General features: G+C 42.8%; 1 protein-coding gene and 1 long non-coding RNA gene across 5 annotated transcripts in view; one reads left to right on the forward strand and one right to left on the reverse strand.

Moving 5' to 3' along the window:
- LOC308464410 overlaps positions 1-12,882 on the forward strand; it is a 30,413-nt gene extending 17,531 nt beyond the window's left edge. Inside the window, exon 3 of the long non-coding RNA XR_013980024.1 lies at positions 12,458-12,882. This is a non-coding gene — a long non-coding RNA (uncharacterized lncRNA). The remainder of the gene's footprint in view (positions 1-12,457) is intronic.
- Positions 1-19,437, reverse strand: part of GRIK4 (glutamate ionotropic receptor kainate type subunit 4) — a 469,347-nt gene that overhangs the window by 858 nt on the left and 449,052 nt on the right. For 3 of the 4 annotated variants that reach the window (XM_080983424.1, XM_080983422.1, XM_080983423.1), the window contains 2 exons: positions 15,923-16,051; positions 9,905-10,023 (listed from right to left, as the gene is read on the reverse strand). In XM_080983424.1, the coding sequence (XP_080839550.1) occupies positions 9,905-10,023; positions 15,923-16,051 (248 nt within the window). The remainder of the gene's footprint in view (positions 1-9,904; positions 10,024-15,922; positions 16,052-19,437) is intronic. The other variant, XM_080983425.1, reaches the window with a different exon arrangement.

A 19,437-nucleotide genomic window follows, 5' to 3' on the forward strand; every position in this document is an offset into this window, starting at 1 on the left:
TCCCGGCCACGTCAGAGCCCGGCCAGCCAACCTGCTGGCCGGGGGGGGGGGGCATGGCCGTGGCCGTTTAAATGGAGGAGCGAGCCAGAGGACTTCCTCTTTGGCTCGCTTCCTCAATCTCCCACCCTCCCTCCCTATTTTGCAGGTTAGGCAATGGCCTTGCTATGGACTTTGGTTGGTCGCCTTGGTTGTCTGAGGGGCCTGGTAGGAATTTTTACACTTGGCAAATTGGCACTGGCCACTTGGTTTTCGCCTACCTCGTAGCAATCATCACAACTTTGTTAGGGTTGCAGTTAGGCATTGTTTGACCTTGTGTGGGGGAGGTGAGGTGTGGCCATCACCTGCCCCTCCATGCTTAAGGGTATTCCGTTAAAGGAACCCAGGGGTGTTGATCTAGTCTGAAGCCCAGCTGGGGGGCTAAGGCCTTGACACGACCCCGATGGGAACACCAGGGGGAGCTTGAGTTGGTTCGCATTGACAGGGCTCCCCCTACCGGTGGCTTACCCTTACTGGGACTTCCTGCACAATGGGCAGGAGTCAGATATAGTCAGGTCCAATCAATGCCTAAGCCAATACCGCCCACATTCTGTAATTTCAATAAAGTTGTGGCCAAAATTTGCCCAATAACATAAACCTAATATCTGTGTCCTTGTGTGAGTTATTTCCAATGAAGGGGTGGCTGCGCGGTCTCAACACGCAAATCATCCGCAGTTGAACATCCTTGTTTGGTTTAAGCCTCAATCGGTTTAGTTCTTACTGGGATGATGAATCTGTGTCTTCGCTGCACAACTTTACTCACAGAATGCTCTCCCATGCAAAAAAAGAATAGAAGTCTCTGCATGTAGAAAACTAGATGGAGACAAATTCAAGTCTAGCTTTTGTACTAGCTTTCTCTGTATGGTTTTTTTTTGTTTTGTTTTAAATGAAGGAACATTCAGTCAAGAGGTGCAGCCCAGATACAGGTTTACTCACATCAGTGAGATGTGAGGACTAGGTCTTGGTTTCTTCATGGGTTCTAGAATTGAAGGTCTTAAACATATCAGCACTTGCCCTGGAACCTTTTGCTGTTCTAAGCTCCCTCCCCTTCATTTAGTAATACATGAGTTTTATGTCTCGTTCACATATTTTCAGCTTAATTTTATTTATTTTCTGTGAGCAGATACCGTATTTTTCGCTCTATAAGATGCACCAGACCACAAGACGCACCTAGTTTTTGGAGGAGGAAAACAAGAAAAAAAATATTCTGAATCTCAGAAGCCAGAACAGCAAGAGGGATTGCTGCGCAGTGAAAGCAGCAATTCCTCTTGCTGTTCTGGCTTCTGGGATAGCTGCGCAGCCTGCATTCGCTCCGTAAGACGCACACACATTTCCCCTTACTTTTTAGGAGTGAGTCTTATAGAGCAAAAAATACAGTAACACACATAATGATGTCACATGAATCAAGGCATTTTCTACTATTCGAACCAAGTACAGTACACGTATATTCGAGATGACGTGAAAATGGAAGGACTTGCATGAACCAGGGGAAAATTACAAAGTAAAAATCCAAATTATTTTCCCGACTTCTACTAACAATAATAACCATATAATATGCCTGTGAAGATGGCGACAAGTAAGGCTGCTTGTCATCGAGTTCTGCAGTATGTTCTAGTTTCAAATTGTTTTTATCTGAATAGTTTTAAAGTCATTTGGCTCAGCAGTTATTGTTAATTGTTACATACAACCAAGGAGCTTATCTGTTTTACTTTTAGGTGGGCTTAAAAGCCATACATTTTAATTGGAGGGCAGGCACTGAGAGAGCAGCTGTTTTGGCTCAGTATTTTTAACTGATAAGAAATACTTAGAACAGGCATCCCCAACCTGCGGCCCTCCGGATGTTTTGGCCTACAACTCCCATGATCCCTAGCTAACAGGACCAGTGGTCAGGGATGATGGGAACTGTAGTCCAAAACATCTGGAGGGCTGAAGGTTGGGGATGCCTGACTTAGAAGATCATCTTGACTGAAGGATACACTGCAGTTTTAACAGTTTTATCATGGTTAATACACAAGCGCAGACCCACAGTGCTTCAGATAAAGCATCTAGAACTCCATTGCCAAACTTAGTCCAGAAATCTATGCTGGACTACTGTATCTCAGCAAGTGAGACAGAAGTCTCTGTGAAATAATTGTGCCAACATGTAATTAATATGTCTTACGTAGACAGCCCTGTCCTCTTCAGTATTTCTCAACCTTGGGTCCCCAGCTGTTTTCGGACTACAATTCCCATCATTCCTACCCACTGGTCTTGCTAGCTATGGATGATGGGAGTTGTAGTCCCAAAACAGCTGGAGGGACAAGTCTGGGGATGCCTGCCCTACACGCATTATTGTTTATCCTGCAGAATGGCAAAATGTCCAGGAAAACTATGTGATCTTCCCTTCAAGCACCTGTAGTCCAAAAACAGCTGGAGACCCAAAGTTGGGAAACACTTCAGGGGGCTGGAAATGCCTTCTCCCAAGTAAGAGCTTTTGCTACATATTCCTCTAATGAAATCTTAGCTAACTGGTCGATCGATCCAGACTTGCTAGGAGCTGATATATATGCTGTAAGGCAACCTCAGCTTCTTCCGTACAACAACATGTCAACTGCGTAATAACAGTCTTGGCATAATAGACTCGGCCATAACAGAGACTGAAACTCCCTCACTGTGGGAACTTTTACGCAACCAATGTCTTCTGTCTAAACAAACAGCAGAAGGAATCTTTAGTAGAATCAGTTCATTGGAAAAGAAAGTTCTGGGTTTGAATGCCAGAATGGGTACACTGGTTGGGTTAGTGGAGACAAGAATTCTGACAGTAGCCCTGCAAGATACCTACCAGCAAAGAAACTAAAATTAGAGATGGTTTGAAGGTACATCAAGACGGGGATAGGTCTGAGTTTGCTAAGTCCCTATCAGATTCAATAACAAAAAGGTTAAATGACATCTGTCAAGATTAGAACTTGAGCTCAGAAACCTGCTTTTACACTAATATGAATCCTCAAGAGATGGACTTGGGGGTTGTTTTCCATTCTTAACTTGACCCCTTCTGATCCAAGGCTACTGATGGTGGATGAGTATGCTGATAACCCACTTGCTACCTTCCAAGGGAATGATCTTGGGCTGTCACCGAATCTAATTTGTTTAAACCCCAATCTGGCATCTTTTGATGGTTCTGAAGACTTCAGGTCGGCACTCTGCATTTCCTGCTCCCCAGCAGAGAAGGGAGGAAAATGCAGTAAATCGTTCTACCCGGACACTGAGGTCCAGCGCCGAGGGCCTTCTGGTGGTTCCCTCACTGAGAGAAGCCAAGTTACAAGGAACCAGGCAGAGGGCCTTCTCGGTAGTGGCACCTGCCCTGTGGAACGCCTTCCCACCAGATGTCAAAGAGAACAACAACTACCATACTTTTAGAAGACATCTGAAGGCAGCCCTGTTTAGCAAAGCTTTTAATGTTTGATGCATTACTGTATTTTAATATTTTGTTGGATGCCGCCCAGAGTGGCTGGGGAAGCCCAGCTAGATGGGCGGGGTATAAATAAATTTATTATTATTATTTTAATAAAATACTGGGAAAGGTAGTGAATGAAAGTCCAAATTCCAATGATAATACTTCGAGAAAGAGTTCCTCAGATGTTCTACAGGTAATCATTCATAACTGGCCAGTGAAGAAATCCAGCGGTATAATGAGAACAATCTCAATTGCAAGCAGGAATTCAAGCAAAATGCACGTATTGGAAGAAATATGCCCAGGTTGGAGACCCAAGACTCCTACCCTGCTAGCAATCTATTTCCCGGAAATCAAAGGGATTATCCATCAACAAATGCTCAAGATAAGCCCAGGCCTAGGGGTAATTATAGAAAAAGAAATTATTATACCTTCAGCTCTCCTTTAAGATACCATAACTGACTAGAAAACATCCAGAAAGGTCTTAACATTCATTCCTGGAACCTGGCGGGTTGGGATAATAAAAAGGCGGATAAAGATTGAGCAGCGATATTCAAGAGAACGATATAGTAATCATCTGACAAGCTTGTGTCAACTTTTTATGAACAAATCTCCAAATCTTGTTGATGTCTTCCAGCAAATTGTCACAGAACTCAGGCCCTATTTGATAACTTCTACAATTACTAACTACACACATTCAACACGCCGTGGCTGGTTTGACAGTCAACACAAGGTGGCTAAGAAAGTTCTGGATAGGTAATTAGGGATTCACATGCCATGAGAGGAATCCATGGAAAATTTTATCTAACGTAGATTGGAATGCAAAAGTCTGCTCAAAAACAAAAAGGTGTATATATGAAAACCCAGTGGCAGGAATTGGGACTAGCAGTAATGGAACAGAGGGAAGATGATTTCTATGAACTAGTGGCCCGGGGTGTAAACAAAGTGATCATCATAGGAAGCCTCAATTCCTAACTCTGATTGGGTTAAATATTTCTCCAATACATTTGGCGGTTATTCTGGGGAATCACATGTAGCAGCAGTGTATGGATTTCTCAAACCTACCAAAGCATTGTAACGAGATAAAAGCCCTTATTTCCTACCTGAAATCAAATAAAGCTCAAGGAGAAGATACACTTTCATCCAAGCTCTGTAAGGAATATATAGAATGGTGGATGCTTATCCTGGCTGGCTTGTTTACCACAATAAAAAACAAATGCCCTCTGAATGAAAAAATGAGAATTGTTTCCCTGATTTAGAAGAATGGGGTTAGAAATGATCTACAAAACTATTGGCCAATTAGCTTGTTAGACATCTCCTCAAAGCTCTATGCGTGGGATCCTCTTCAAAAATTATCAGATTGGTTGCAAAATAACATTATTCATGAAGAACAAGCAGAATTCAGAGGACACAGTACCACTGATGCTTTACTCTGAACCATATTATAAGGAAATATACTAAGAATATTAAGAACAACCTTTATGCACCCTTATTGATTTTTCTGCTGCATTCGATTCTATTATTCGAAAAAGACTGGGAGAAATTTCAGATTGCCAACATCGACTGCAGACATCTGCTATTGATTCAAGAACTATGCAGCAATACAGAAATGAGGGTCATAGTAAGTTTAAATGGTGGTATGACTGATGATTTTTAAAAATCACGAGGAGTGAAGTAAGGTTGCATTCTGGCTCCCATACTTTTAAACCTTTATATTAATGAGTTGGTGCCATATTTAGCCAACGCATAGAATACTTGGTAGTACAGATAAAAATAAATCACTTCATACTTATTTAGCACCTTTGAAAATTGCATGCTGTTTTCTGCAAAGCTTATACAATAGTTAACATAATATCTCCTGGCTTTTCCCCAGCCAGCTTTTCCCCATCTCTCGTTTGAAAAGGGAGCTTTTCTGTTATCATAAGTGTTCATTCTTTGTCCACACAGTATATACTGGCACAGAAGCTCCCTTCCAAAATCCAGCAATATCAATTTTTGCTGCTGAAAGCAAAAAAAAAAAAAAAAAAAAAAAAAAAGCCAAAATGTTTTTATAACAAGTTGGTTTTTTATAATTCCCCAGTGAGCTGAACAACACCATGGGATTTTTACGGTACCTTATTGTTTAAGACATCCTCTGGCTCACCACCACAGAAAAGCCGTTATTTATCACATGTGCAATAGTGTGCCTCTGGCTTTAAACTCTTCCAAAGAAGCACTATAATGGTTTTTCCCCCCAAAAAGCTCATTTTAAGATGTATGAGATTCTACAAAATACTTTCTGTTCCCTTTGCACACTATAAATGTATCTTATCTTATTCTCTACAACACTTAGAACTTGTTTCTCTTTTATTGAGTGTCCAAAGTACCCCGTTCTCACCATCCTCTCATCAATGCAACAACTCTGGTAAAGAAATGAGTAGTTTTGTCCCCATATTGGAGATTGTTTCAGGAGAACTAGTGACTAGTTTAATTTGTAGAAATTTCCTTGAGAGCATTAGTTCATTTTCTCCAATCGTCCATTCATATACTGGTTGCTTGTATGCTAAAGGTAAAGGGACCCCTGAACATTAAGTCCAGTCATGGCCGACTCTGGGGTTCTGGCACTCATCTCGCTTTATTGGCCGAGGGAGCCGGCGTACAGCTTCCGGGTCATGTGGCCAGCATGACTAAGCAGCTTCTGGTGAACCAGAACAGCGCACGGAAACGCCGTTTACCATCCCACTGAAGCGGTACCTATTTATCTACTTGCACTCTGACGTGCTTTCGAACTGCTAGGTTGGCAGGAGCAGGGACCGAGCAACAGGAGCTCACCCCGTCGCGGGGATTCGAACCACTAACCTTCTGATCAGCAGGTCCTAGGCTCTGTGGTTTAACCCACAGCGCCACCCGCATCCCTGCTTGTATGCTACTAAGCCCAAATCAAGGAGTTAACGTTAATCTTCAAAACCCTAAATAACTTGGGACTGGAATACTTGAAAACAGTGCCTCTCCCTATATCACCCTACCTGGACCCTACCTAAAACCTTCAGGAAATACCTTTCTGGAGGGACCATCACTAGGTGTGGCACATTGTGCATTGGCTCGGGAAATGGCTTCTCTGTTGTGGCACTTGGGTTATGGAATCCCCTTTCCTCCATCCGGTGCTATTGCATATGGCTTTATATGGCATTATATGACTGAAGATAGACCACTTCACCCTGACTTATGGACTTATGGGGGTGGCTGATCTGTGAGCTAGCTGTAATTGAGGAATGCTCATCTATAGGTTTGGGGTTGGTTTTAATCTGGTTTTAATTTATTATACAGGAAATGACTGATTAATTCTGGAAGATGTGTGATCACGTGCATGGTGCTAAACCCAGCAGTGACTGAAAATGCCAGACAAAGGATGGAACGGGGGTGGAGCAGGGGTACATATAAGCTCTCCACTGACACATGTGGGGGCTGGGAATGGAACACCTACATAAAATGGTTGTTGACTATACCACTGTAGTCTTGTGGTATAGTGTTGACTATACCACACCATAGTGTTGACTATACACCAGTGTGGTGTAGTGGTTAAGAGCGGTAGTCTCGTAATCTGGTGAACCGGGTTCGCGTCTCCGCTCCTCCACATGCAGCTGCTGGGTGACCTTGGGCTAGTCACACTTCTCTGAAGTCTCTCAGCCCCACTCACCTCACAGAGTGTTTGTTGTGGGAGAGGAAGGGAAAGGAGAATGTTAGCTGCTTTGAGACTCCTTAAAGGGAGTGAAAGGCGGGATATCAAATCCAAACTACTACTACTACTACTACTACTACTACTACTCTTCTTCTTCTTCTTCTTCTTCTTCTTCTTCTTCTTCTTCTTCTTCTTCTTCTGTGTTTTCCATAGTTCTAATACATGGGTAGGCAAACTAAGGCCCGGGGGCCGGATCCGGCCCAATCACCTCCTAAATCTGGCCCGCGGACGGTCCAGGAATCAGCGTGTTTTTACATGAGTAGAATGTGTCCTTTTATTTAAAATGCATCTCTGGATTATTTGTGGGGGATAGGAATTTGTTCATTTTTTTCTCTCCAAAATATAGTCCGGCCGCCCACAAGGTCCGAGGGACAGTGGACCGGCCCCCTGCTGAAAAAGTTTGCTGACCCCTGTTCTAATATATACGCAGCTATGTTTGTAAACTATCCTGGAATCACATATGATAAAGGGGGGGGGGCTATAGTGAATTATAACAAAAAACAGCAACATCGCACTGTTACTTCCTTTCTAAATATATTGACTGACATTTGTTAGCACTATAGAGCTCAGTCAGATAATTTTAGGCAAACGTTTTGGTGCCAAGATGAGCTGCGTCCGTATTTCCTGGAAGCCCTCCCCCTCCCCCAAACCCCATCATTCCATGTTGGTTCACTACAATTTACAGCCCCAATTATCTACAGCTTCAACGTTTTGTGTTTGTTTGAAAAATAGCCCTTGTGATTAGTAACAATGACATCACCATACAACCAATCATATTTTGCTACGTGCTGATATAAGTATGGGCAGACAAAGCTGTTTTAGAGTAAGGGCATGACTTTTACAATAGACGTTACCCCTTGCTCTGAACTAGATTCATTTGCTTGTGTCATCAGCACGTAGCCAAGTATGACTGCCTGGGTGATAAACAAAATAAATGTATTTCAAACAAAAATCATTCCCAATCATACACCACCTCATTCCATTACACAAAATAATCATTAAAAGGGTCCATAAAAGATTTCAAAAAATGGCAGATACAGGCATTGGGTAGGGGAGAAAATTGTTTGTAAAACACACCCATTTTGGTTCTGCCCTAGTTAACAGGGAAATATCTAGAGCTAACTTGACTTGTCAGATATTCAAAGAAACATATTGTTACCAGTATGTGGTCTTAGAAAAAAGTTGTTGCCTGTTAGTATGCCACTAATGAGAATGTACACCTCAATATGTACCTAGGGATTTTAAATTTTTTTTTTTTTTAAGAAATGGATTTCTTTGGAGTCCAGTGCTATTCTTATTTGTGCCAAAATGTAACACAAAACATATGCACAGAACAATATGTACATTTCAGTCAGATCTGGTTTTATATTAAATGGACATGTAGTAAGTAACGTGAGAAGAAACATTAACATAATTCATCATAGTAAAATGAGAAAAAAGTCTCTTGGTGCTGACACAGAGAAGGCACTTAGTCATCTGAATTGGCAGTGTTTAAAAGCAATGTTAATTGTAATGGAATTCAGCTCCAAATTTATTGGAATGATTAATTCTCTATATATTCTGAGGCAATTATGATTCTTTTGAAAAGAGGGAGAAAGCAGAGCTGCATTCCTTCCTTGTTTTTGTTTAGTAGTTCTGTTGTACCCTTTGCTCCCGAGAATCATAAAATAGTAGGTTATAGCAATAGCTTCAAAAACATGAAAGAACAGCCAGCTTGCAGATGATACCACTTTAATTTAGAGTAGCTATATTTCATGAAAGCAAGACAGAACTGAAGGAATATCAACATATTTGAAGCAGCAAAGTTAAAGTCAGTAAATCAGAATCATTAGAGAGATATTTGATAAGTAACTTAAAATAATATGTCAAGTATTTATCATATAAATAGTTAGTTACTATATGCTAGGGATAAATATATCTTTTGATGGGACAAAAATATTTAGTTTAGTTTAGTTTCTACTGTTCCAATGCTCCCAAACCCGTGTGTGGGAAACTACAACTCACCACTCCCATGTACTAGGAAATTCATCATCACTTCTACAACTTGGCTTAAATTTAGTTCGATTAAGAACTAAATGGGCCATCATTGGACGATGAGCCACTGGTCTGATCCAGCAGGCTCGTCTTAGGTTCTTATGTTTGTAGCTTCCTATTCATTGGCAAAAGATTGGGAAATGTGAATACATCAAAATGAATGTGGAATGAGGAGATCAGCAAATAGGTAGCCATCTTGGTTTCTGGCAGTGGTATTCTATGAACTACTATTTTCAATTCTATTCTATCAACTATGAGGGCCATTTCATGATTTTCAGCACAAAAACTATATTCTCCTGCAGAGTGAAGCCACGCTTAATAATGGAGCTTAGCATATTGGACCGAGAAAGGGGGAGGGGAAGAGAATGGCGTATAAAATGACCTACACACAGATTACACGCCTGTTCCTACACGGAAGTGCTTTCCATATTCGAAATGTACCACAATGTCTACCATTCACATTGAAATACCCAAGCCATATTTCTTTATGCCCATATCCAGATAATTCACAGTCTTATTCCAAGCTCCACCAGTGCATTCTCAAAGGAGACATCGCTCACTGAAACAATCAGTCTTATTTAGGATTTTCCTTACATTTGAGAACCCGTCAGATTGTTCGCTTGGTACCCAACACTTGTGAATCACGCTTGATAAAACGTTAGAATGTACACCTGGCGAAGGCTTACCTCGGAGTGTTCAGAGTGTCGGAGGTTCCATAAGAACTCAAGCATTGCCATAAAAATCGCTACGATTAAACCACATATCAGAACCACAAAGATTCCACCTATATTCTCCATTCCTAGGCCTAAAAATCAAAACAAAGAAAAAAATAGGAAGAACAACAATATTAATATGCATGGATTTTTTTTCAGCTTGAAATCACAGGAACTCAGTTCTGGCACCTCTCAGGTGCCCGCCATGGCCATTCTAAGAGAACGAGGGAGGTGTTCATGGTGAATACTGGCATCTCTTTGTCTAGAAAAATAGCACTGTTAATATGTTAGGCAAACTTTTAAGGAACTATTTATTATTATTATTCATTGGGGTGAATGGGCTGATCTAGCCCTTGGCTGATTGGGAGCAGGCATCAAGCTCACTGCTCCAACAGAACCTTACTATTCTGGTTTTACTGTCCAAAAACAGTGACTCAGGTGTTGCCGGAGAGCAAGCATCTGTCTTGGCTCAAACCATTACCCTTTTTGTCTGAACGTGAGCTAGAAGAGACCTAGCTGCACAGGGCAAACTGAGCTGTAAGTGTTCTGATGAAGGCTCTCTCTATTGACAGGCTGATTTAGGGCAGTGCGAGTGGTGTGGTCCCACAGGGCGCACAACAGAGGGCACTTTCTCAAAGCCCGGTAAGTGCTTGCCTGGCTTTGGGAAGGAGGCGTGAAGGCTCTGACAGGGTCCTAGAGTCCTACTTCCTCCTAATCCAGAATGCGGCAGCTAGACTGGTGACTGGTGACTGGGGGCAGCCATTGAGACCACATAACACCGGTCTTGAAAGACCTACACTGGCTCCCAGTACGTTTCTGAGCAAAATTCAAAGTGTTGGTGTTGACCTTTAAAGCCCTAAACGGCCTCAGCCCAGTATACCTGAAGGAGCGTCTCCACCCCCATCGTTCTGCCCGGACGCTGAGGTCCAGTGCTGAGGACCTTCTGGCGGTTCCCTCATTGTGAGAAGCAAAGCTACAGGGAACCAGGCAAGAGGGCCTTCTCGGTAGTGGCGCCTGCCCTGTAGAACACCCTCCTATCAGATGTCAAAGAGATAAACAACTACCTGACATTTAGAAGACATCTGTTTTTAATGTGCAGAATTTTAATTTTAATTTAATTTTAATTTTTAAAGTTTTTAATGTGTGACATTTTAATGTATTTTTAATCTTTGTTGGAAGCCACCTAGAGTAGCTGAGGAAGCCCAGCCAGATGGGGTGGGTACAAATAAATTATTTATTATTATTATTATTATTATTATTATTATTATTACTATTATACTTCCTCCTCAAAGCTGGGCAAATGCTTACTGGCCTCTGGGAAGGAGGTAGGGGGGCTCTAGGACCCTGCCAGAGCCTCACACCTCCTTCTCAAATCCCGGCTGGGGGCTGCTGGGATGGCATCAGATGGCCTTGCACGGAGTGGCTTATTATCAAATTCCTCCCCTGCTATTGATGTGAACAAGGGAATAATCCTGCCCTCCATTCAGACATGCTTAGAGACACCTGTGCCAAGTGAGCATGGTAACACAGTGATGCCTTGGACCCAACCTGAAGCTTCAAAGATGTGAAACACACAGTTCGAATACAAGAACACCTTAGTTGTGAGTATCAAATGGTGCAGTAAGACTGGCGAAGAGTTGGAATGACTCCTGCACCTTCACTGTGATTTAATGGTTGTGGAAAGAGAATGTTAGTTATACTCCCTTGCATATAAAAGGTATATCCATCGCGCCCTTGTGCTAGCAGATGGGCGAGTTTGAATATTGTGCAGCCGAAGACTCCAATGCAACAACTGCACTAGTGGAAACTCATTGCAGAAGAGATTTAGTTATTTCTTACTTATTTCATGAAATGTTTACAAAAAACCCTCAAAGCATCTGTTGTGCAACAAAAGTTACCAGTAACCTGCTTATGCATTCTGCTGGCACAGAACATTTTGCCAGGGGGGCAAGTATACCACTAAATGACTTTAACTTAGTGCTAGATTGGAATCAACCAAGGTTTGCACAAAACTACTAAGCCAACACATGAAATCAGGAAATAGAAAGATAGCCATAGGGTGCTGGGGGCCCAGCTTCAGCAAGCTACAGTAGGATGAATTTCTCTTGTGATCCACCCTAAGATCTTTTGATGAAGGGCAGTATATAAATCTAATCTATAATAATAATAATAAAAATACTGATGGACAGGTGGTTAAAAGTAAGTGTTCCTTTAAATCATCTGACAAATAATTTTCCACTACAGGTATGCTTGAGTAGTTGATGGAATACAGAAAATATAAGCTATAAGAGCAGTCGGATAAATTGTTTTCTACATATACCTTGGCTGGGTCAAAGCATTAGACATTTAACAAAGAGAAGCATGTAAATCAAAGAATAGGAAGATGACAATGGAATTATAACATTTGGTAGAAGTAACATCAGAGCATAGCATGTATTTTGATCTGTGACTATAGTGTACAACTATGGTTATTTTTTAAAAGTAGGATAGAGAAGATCTAATTTGAGATTTCCACTTCGTTCTTAGCTGTAAATAATGATGGAGGAGTCCTTTCCTGGGCTGCTTTTATTTGAAACAAGAACACAGAACATTTGAAGGGAAATGAATGTAGAGGAAAAATCAACTTGACATGTGCTACAGATTGGATCCGAGACATGGCCCCCAAGTGATCAGGTTTCCTCTGTTTCTTTCTAGTGCTCTGCTGTCTATCTTTTATTGTTACCTTCAGCCTTCATGCAGCTCCTTCAAATGCCATCCTTCCCCATACCTGTTGTTCCTCAAGGGAGTGAAAAGAAGGAATTGGAGAGTTTTAAGGCCTACTGTTACTCATTGCAGTCCTATCAAATTCTACAGGGCCAACCCAATAGATACCATTCTAGGATCCATTTAAACTTTTGAAATTCTGATTTCCCTTTCCTGTCAATTCATAAGGAAGACAAGGCACCTGTCTCTCATCCTAATCAGCAGTTACAGATGGGTAGCCGTGTTGGTCTGCCATAGTCGAAATAAAAAAATTCCTTCCTGTAGCACCTTAAAGACCAACTAAGTTAGTTCTTGGTATAAGCTTTCGTGTGCATGCACACTTCTTCAGATACACTTCTTCAGATACACCCAGTGTATCTGAAGAAGTGTGCATGCACACGAAAGCTTATACCAAGACCTAATCAGCAGGTCATGGTCTGCTGGACTTAAGATAAAAAATGGTCATAGCTGAGCGTGTAAGTCTTGGTGAAGATCTAAGCAGGAATGGGGTTATCTGTTAAATTTTGGTATCACTTGGTTTCTCATTTCCCCCCTCTTAAGTTTACTTCTTCATTTTTCCGCATTAGTTTACAGATTATTATTTTTTAAAGAAGAGTCCTCATGAAAATTTAGTGCAAATTTCTCCTAAACTGCCCATTTTTATATGCAGTTCTGCCTAACTGGCACATTTTTGCAATAATGTATTTTGTATGTTATTTTCCCCAGGGCTTTTTTCTAGAAAAAGAGGTGCCGGAACTTGCTGAGCTTTTTCAGGGGGAGCACCCAGCTAAAGTTTTTAAGGGGGGAAACCCCACCAACATCACCGCCACACAGCAACGATCGCCATGCATATTAATAATCTGAAGAAGTCCATTGCAAAATTCAGAGACATATGAGTGACAAAGGATGGCTGTGATTCAGCACACACACTATTTCAGAAAGTGCAGATTAGGTAGGTTCCTCTTTAAATGTGAACAGAATCAAACGTCTCCCCAATCCCTGGATCTAAGCAACACCTCTCTCTCCACCGCTGCTGCTTGTTACTTGGGTCTCAGATGGACTTAACTGTTGATTGAATTGATGACCACGAACCATTTGTTGGCTTGTGCCAAGATTATTGTGTACAACTATTAATCACCTAGGACACTTGTAAAATCTTCCTCTCCCCTCTGGAACTGTAAAGCAAAGCATGAGAATCAATGATTTATTGACTTAATCTCCGCACAGCTTTTAGACATAAAGCCTCTCCACCACCCCTTATAAATCATTGACATGCTTTGTTTTATTTTTTAAAGTATAGGGTCATTCCTCTCCATTGTTCTCCACCATCCTTTCAGCAGCACCTCTGGGATGTTCCTGCCGCTCAGTAAATCACACCTGTGTAAGCAGATGTGTTTCCAATAGAGTGGTGTAAGAAAGTAAGAAGAGTGTTGTTGGACCAGACCAATCTAGCCCAACATTCTGTTCCAACAATGGCTGACCCACAAGCAGGGCATGAGCACAACAGAACTCTCATACATAAATACGCACACACATACAAGTTGGTAGAGCATGAGGCTCTTAATCTCAGGGTAGTGGGTTTGAGCCCCATGTCGGACAAAAGATTCCTACATTGCAGAGGGTTGAACTTGATAACTCTCACGATCCCTTCTAACTCTGTGATCCCAAGTGGTAAGAATTTTTGTCCCTGGAAACAAAAGACTTGACTTCCTGTTCCTCCCATTGTGTACTGTAACAACTGCAAGCATTCGGATTGTGCCAGAACCACTTTGATCCATGCCAAAGATCCATGATCTGCAGTACAATCACAGCTAGGCCTGTTCCTAGTCTCTCTTGTTTGCACTGCAATCAGCCCACCTACTGCTTTTTTTTTTTTCCTGGCTGGGATTTGTCAAAGCCCGCTTTCTTCCTCTGCACTCCTGACTGAGTGACAGGTCTCTCTATCCCCCTTTTCCGCTTCCCTCCATGTCAGCAGCAACCATTTCATAATTTATCAGTTTATTTTTGTCCCTTTGAAGCTCAGTTATATGTTTGAGATGTCAAGATAACACAATTAGTGTTCCATCTCCAGAAGTCTGACGCTGGCCAGTCAGGCTCTGGGAAGTGCTTCCATAATGCAATCCTGTCTCTGCAAAAATGGTTAGAACGGCTAGAAATGGTTTAGAGTGAGACATGAAAAGCAAAATCATGTCAGCGTTTCAATACGAAATAATATAGTCTAATACTTTGACAAAAGAATCAAGGAGATTCTTGTAGATCCCCCTCCCTACATCTTTAAAGATTTCAAACCTTTTCTGGGGGGAGCCGTGGGGGGGGGGAATTAGGGAGAAAATACAACCTATTTTAAAACTGTTTCTCAACCCCCCCCCCATTTTCTCACCTCTGTGTTCAAGATCAGATTGTTCAGGTCATATAGCTTTCAGATGTCTGCTTCTTTCCCTTGCCCTGCATGGATATGTACCCACAAGAAAATGATTTGGCAGATGATGGGCGTGTATTGTTGCCCTGATTGTGTTTCTCCGTCATGCTTGATTTTCCTGCTTTCCCTTTCCTCCCCAGTCTTGCAAGGGTCAAAAAGACCCTTCCTATAGCCAGGAAACCTTTTATTATCCAATGAAAAGAAAACCCGTTCTGCTTGCTGCTGAACAACAACAACAACTAGCAATTGCTTTGGGCCGGCAACAGCTCCCAGTTGGGCAACATTGGCCTAAAGTCATGTATTTTACGGTGATTTGCATAACATTTCCGGAAGGTCTTGCCCTTGAGCTCCAGAGTTTTATTATTACTCTGTCACTTGCCCTCCCACTTCTAACCATTTTTAGCTTTGGACCATTAGCCAACAACCTCTTCTGATGAAGTCCCATTGTTGTTTTTAAAGGACTCAGGATCTGGACAGCATCCCCAGAGTGATCTATTTTCTGATGCCGATGCAGTGGCCATTCATTAGAAACCCGTTTGCCCTCTGCTTGCTTCCAATATTTGTCATTTGGCTCTTTTCCGCTCTCTTTGCCCCGGGCAAAAATACACAGCGTGAGAGGCACAGCAGCAGCAGCCAGTGTTTTGGCTTTCTCCTCTCATTATTAAAGAAAGAGATCTCAAACCAGGAGGACTCTAAAATCCTTGAGCTGGAAAGGTGACACAGCCCTAGAGCCTGCAGTCGCTCTCATCGGTAATAACGACCCCATCCCTGTACATCTTCATTAAGGAACACAGACTGGAGGGAGGAAGAGAGACAGCTGTAAGTTTTACCTTTCGCTCGATGGTCCTCCTCTTTGGGGCACTGGCCTCCCGCCCACCACTTCCGTTTCAAGATTTCCAAGCGGTTGTTCTCCTGCAGCTGGAGAATGGCCAAGTCAAACTCATCGCGGAAAAGAGAACCTGCAAAGCCAAGAAGGCCCTTTTCAAAGGGGAGCAGATCACGTGTTTGTTTCTTTCAAGTTTCTTTTTAAAATGCATAATTTACTTGCAGAGTTGAAATTTGCAAGGCTATCCCTAAACTTTGCATTGCTTTCAGCCTTAAAAAAACACACCAAGCAAACACTTCAGAAAACCTGGACTGCGGAGAGCCAGTTGCAACTCCACTCGTAGCTTGCAACAGAAGATTGGGTAGCATTACGAAATACCCATATGGAAGCAGGTCCCAAACTCTGTGAATGCAATCTCTGAAAACATCATGAATTGAAGAGCAGTGCTCCTGCTCCTGTACGCTTCTGTCTCCTTGAGAATCCTACTTACGTTCGATGATGAAAACTATCAACCACTCATATTCTAGAGAGGGACGGGTATTTACTCATTACATACTGCTGTGTGCTTTGTGTTCCCATTCCCGCTTCCTCCTTAGGAAAGCAGGGAATAGGTAGACATGTACTGTTTTTCCGTAATAACCACAAGAAACATGATTTCTTATCTCTTAGAGGCCCAAAGAGAATTCTGCAGTGAGCAAGGACATCACGTCCCCCGACTTAGCACTGTGGATTACTGTATCCAATTCAATTGAAAACTCTCTTTAGGGCTGTTAATTCCCATGTAGGAGTGGGCTCCTGTACATTCACCAACTTGTCAAGGACTAACAACAGGATTTACTAGACATGATCGCAGCAAGACGTGTTTTCGGTTTGTTAAAATATAGGTTGCTGCTGAGCAAATATAAAAATGGGAAGATGGGGAGAGATGAAGGGAAATTTAGTGTGGGGAAGAGTGGGCCAAAGGGGGATCGCTGAACCGCACCTCAACTCAAGTTGTTTCCCCTCCCTCCGGCAACTCCTCCTAGCTGTTTCCCTCCTGGCCTAAGAAGGTGCCTTTTACCAAGTCAGACACATTGTTCCGTTTAGCTTGCTGTTTTCCACACTGACTGGAAGCAGCTTTCCAGAGCTTCAGAAAAGCCATTTCCGCCCTACAGAGGAGGTGGGGTTGCGGGCTTCACGGCCCCAGCCCCGTGCGATTGGGGGCATTCCCGGCCACGTCACACCCTGGCCAGCCAATCAGCTGGCTCTGGTGGCGTGGCCTGCCCTATTTAAGGCAGAACACGGCCGGGGATCTCCCTCTTTCCCCACCTGCCAGCTGTTCCTGCTTTTCCCACCCTCATGCCCTATAAGGTTTCTGTTCCTTGACCTTGCTATGGACCTTGGTTGGTCGCCGTTGAGGGGCCTGGTAGGAATTTTTCCACTTGGCAAATTGGCACCAGCAACTTAGTTTTCGTCTGTCTTGTAGCAAATCGGCCCAACTTTCTTGGTATTGGCGGTTAGGCATTGGTATTGTTCTGTAGATGGAAGAGGGGAGGAGCTCCATCACCGGCCCCGCATATTGAAGGGTAGTCCGATAAAGGATTCTGTGGGGCGTGGCCCTGTCTGAAGCCTATGGAGGTGAGGGCCTAAGGCACGCCCCCGAGTGGTGACCCCAGGGGAGTTCCTAGTTGATGTGCATCAGCATGACTCCCCCTACTGGTGGTTAACCCTTCCCGAACTTCAAGCGGACGGCTGAAGCCGGATATAGTCGGTTAGGACCAATGCCTAAGCCAATACCACTCATCACCTGTAACCAATAAAGTTGTGGCCTTAATTAGCCCATTAACCTTAATAATTGTGTCATGTGTCTTTATTTCCATTGGGGGGGGGGAATAATAATAATAATAATAATAATAATAATAATAATAATAATTTATAATTTATACCCCGCCCATCTGGCTGGGCTTCCCCAGCCACTCTGGGCAGCTTCGAAAAAAATATTAAAATACCGTAATACATCAAACATTAAAAGCTTCCCTAAACAGGGAACTCGCCACGCAATGGGTCATCTTCCCCATCCCTCGTGGGGCACGCTAGAAATTGAATCTGGGACCTTCAGCATGCAAAACTAGCGCCCTTCCCCAAGGAAGAAAGTCCCACATGGAGAAGAATGGCTGGAGGAAAGGGTTTCCTTTGGGGGGGGGGAGGAATCAGGTAAATGGGCCAGTATCCCTTCCTGCCCACTCCTTTCCCCCATGGAATTGCCCTCCTTTAACCCTCCTGCTTTATTTGTTCAGTGGCAATCCACATTCCAACACCTGGATTGTGCAGTTGTCATATCTAGTTAGGTGCTCAGCAGGCTCAGCTTCCTCCACCGCAGAGCTGTGACAGTGCTGAAGTTGTGCGATGCAGCTGTCAGAAAAAAGGATGCGTGTGCTCTTTCGGTGCCGCAGCAAGGTGAAGACAGATCTGCTAACTTCCTTCTTGACACAAAGCTCTTGAAGGAACAAGACTCCCTCCAGAGTAGGAAGTGGAACTTTGCTCATCTCATGGTGAAAGCATCTCGTCCATACCCATTCCAAAGCAGCCATAGTCACCTCTTGGGTTCATCCTCATGCTTTTATCACACAGAGCTTTTCAGTTTTCAATTGCAATTCTGACAAATCCCTTAAATGAGCCATATGTGGACACGGGTCACATCCACGCCATTCATTTACAGCACATCCCCACCCACCCTGCAAAGAATCCTGGGAATGGTAGTTTGTTAAGGGTGGTAGCTCTGCGAAGGGGCAAACTACAGTTCCCAGCATTCTTTGGGGTTTTTTTTGGGGGGGGTGGGTAGCAATGTGCTTTCAATGTATGTTGTGAATGTGCCCAATGGCAAGAGAACCTGCTAGTCTTCAGGTGTAGCAAACAATTGATTCAACCCCCACTTCTGTTACTACGCCCCTCCCAATTCCATTCAGTTTGTTTCTCTGCTAAATCAGATTGCTATCACCTCCATTACTGTCCACGGATCAGATAAAAAGAAATCCAGGATAAAACTGATCTACTCTGCAGCATGGGAAAATTCTGAATGGGATCAATTTCTGAATACCTAGGAGTGTCAGCTGATCTTCAGCATACCACACACACATGATGCGTAACAGAATACAGTTAGGGTAATTTAACACAGAAGGAGAGGTTAAGTTTAAGGTTCACCAAACTGTTGAATTAACTTTGCTTTGGGGACATGAGTCTTAATGTGCAACACTGGCAACCAGGGCTGGAAGAGGGATCTGCTTTAAAAAGATTTAAAGAGGAGATTTGGCAATTCTGCCCTGTTCAATATTTGCCTGCACTGAACTGCCTCTTGCATCAAACCTCTACTTATATTTAAGGGTTTTTTAAATAAAAAGCCTAACTATATGCAATATTTTTTGCCATATATATGGACATAATACCTATAAAAGAGCATATTTTATAAGTAGCAGTATATATCTATTTTATACAGTTATATGCATATTTTTAGGTGCCGGTTACTTTAGGAAACCTGGAGTA

This window comes from Podarcis pityusensis (assembly GCF_964106645.2).
Source record: "Podarcis pityusensis genome assembly, chromosome: 15".
NCBI classification, from domain to species: domain Eukaryota; kingdom Metazoa; phylum Chordata; class Lepidosauria; order Squamata; family Lacertidae; genus Podarcis; species Podarcis pityusensis.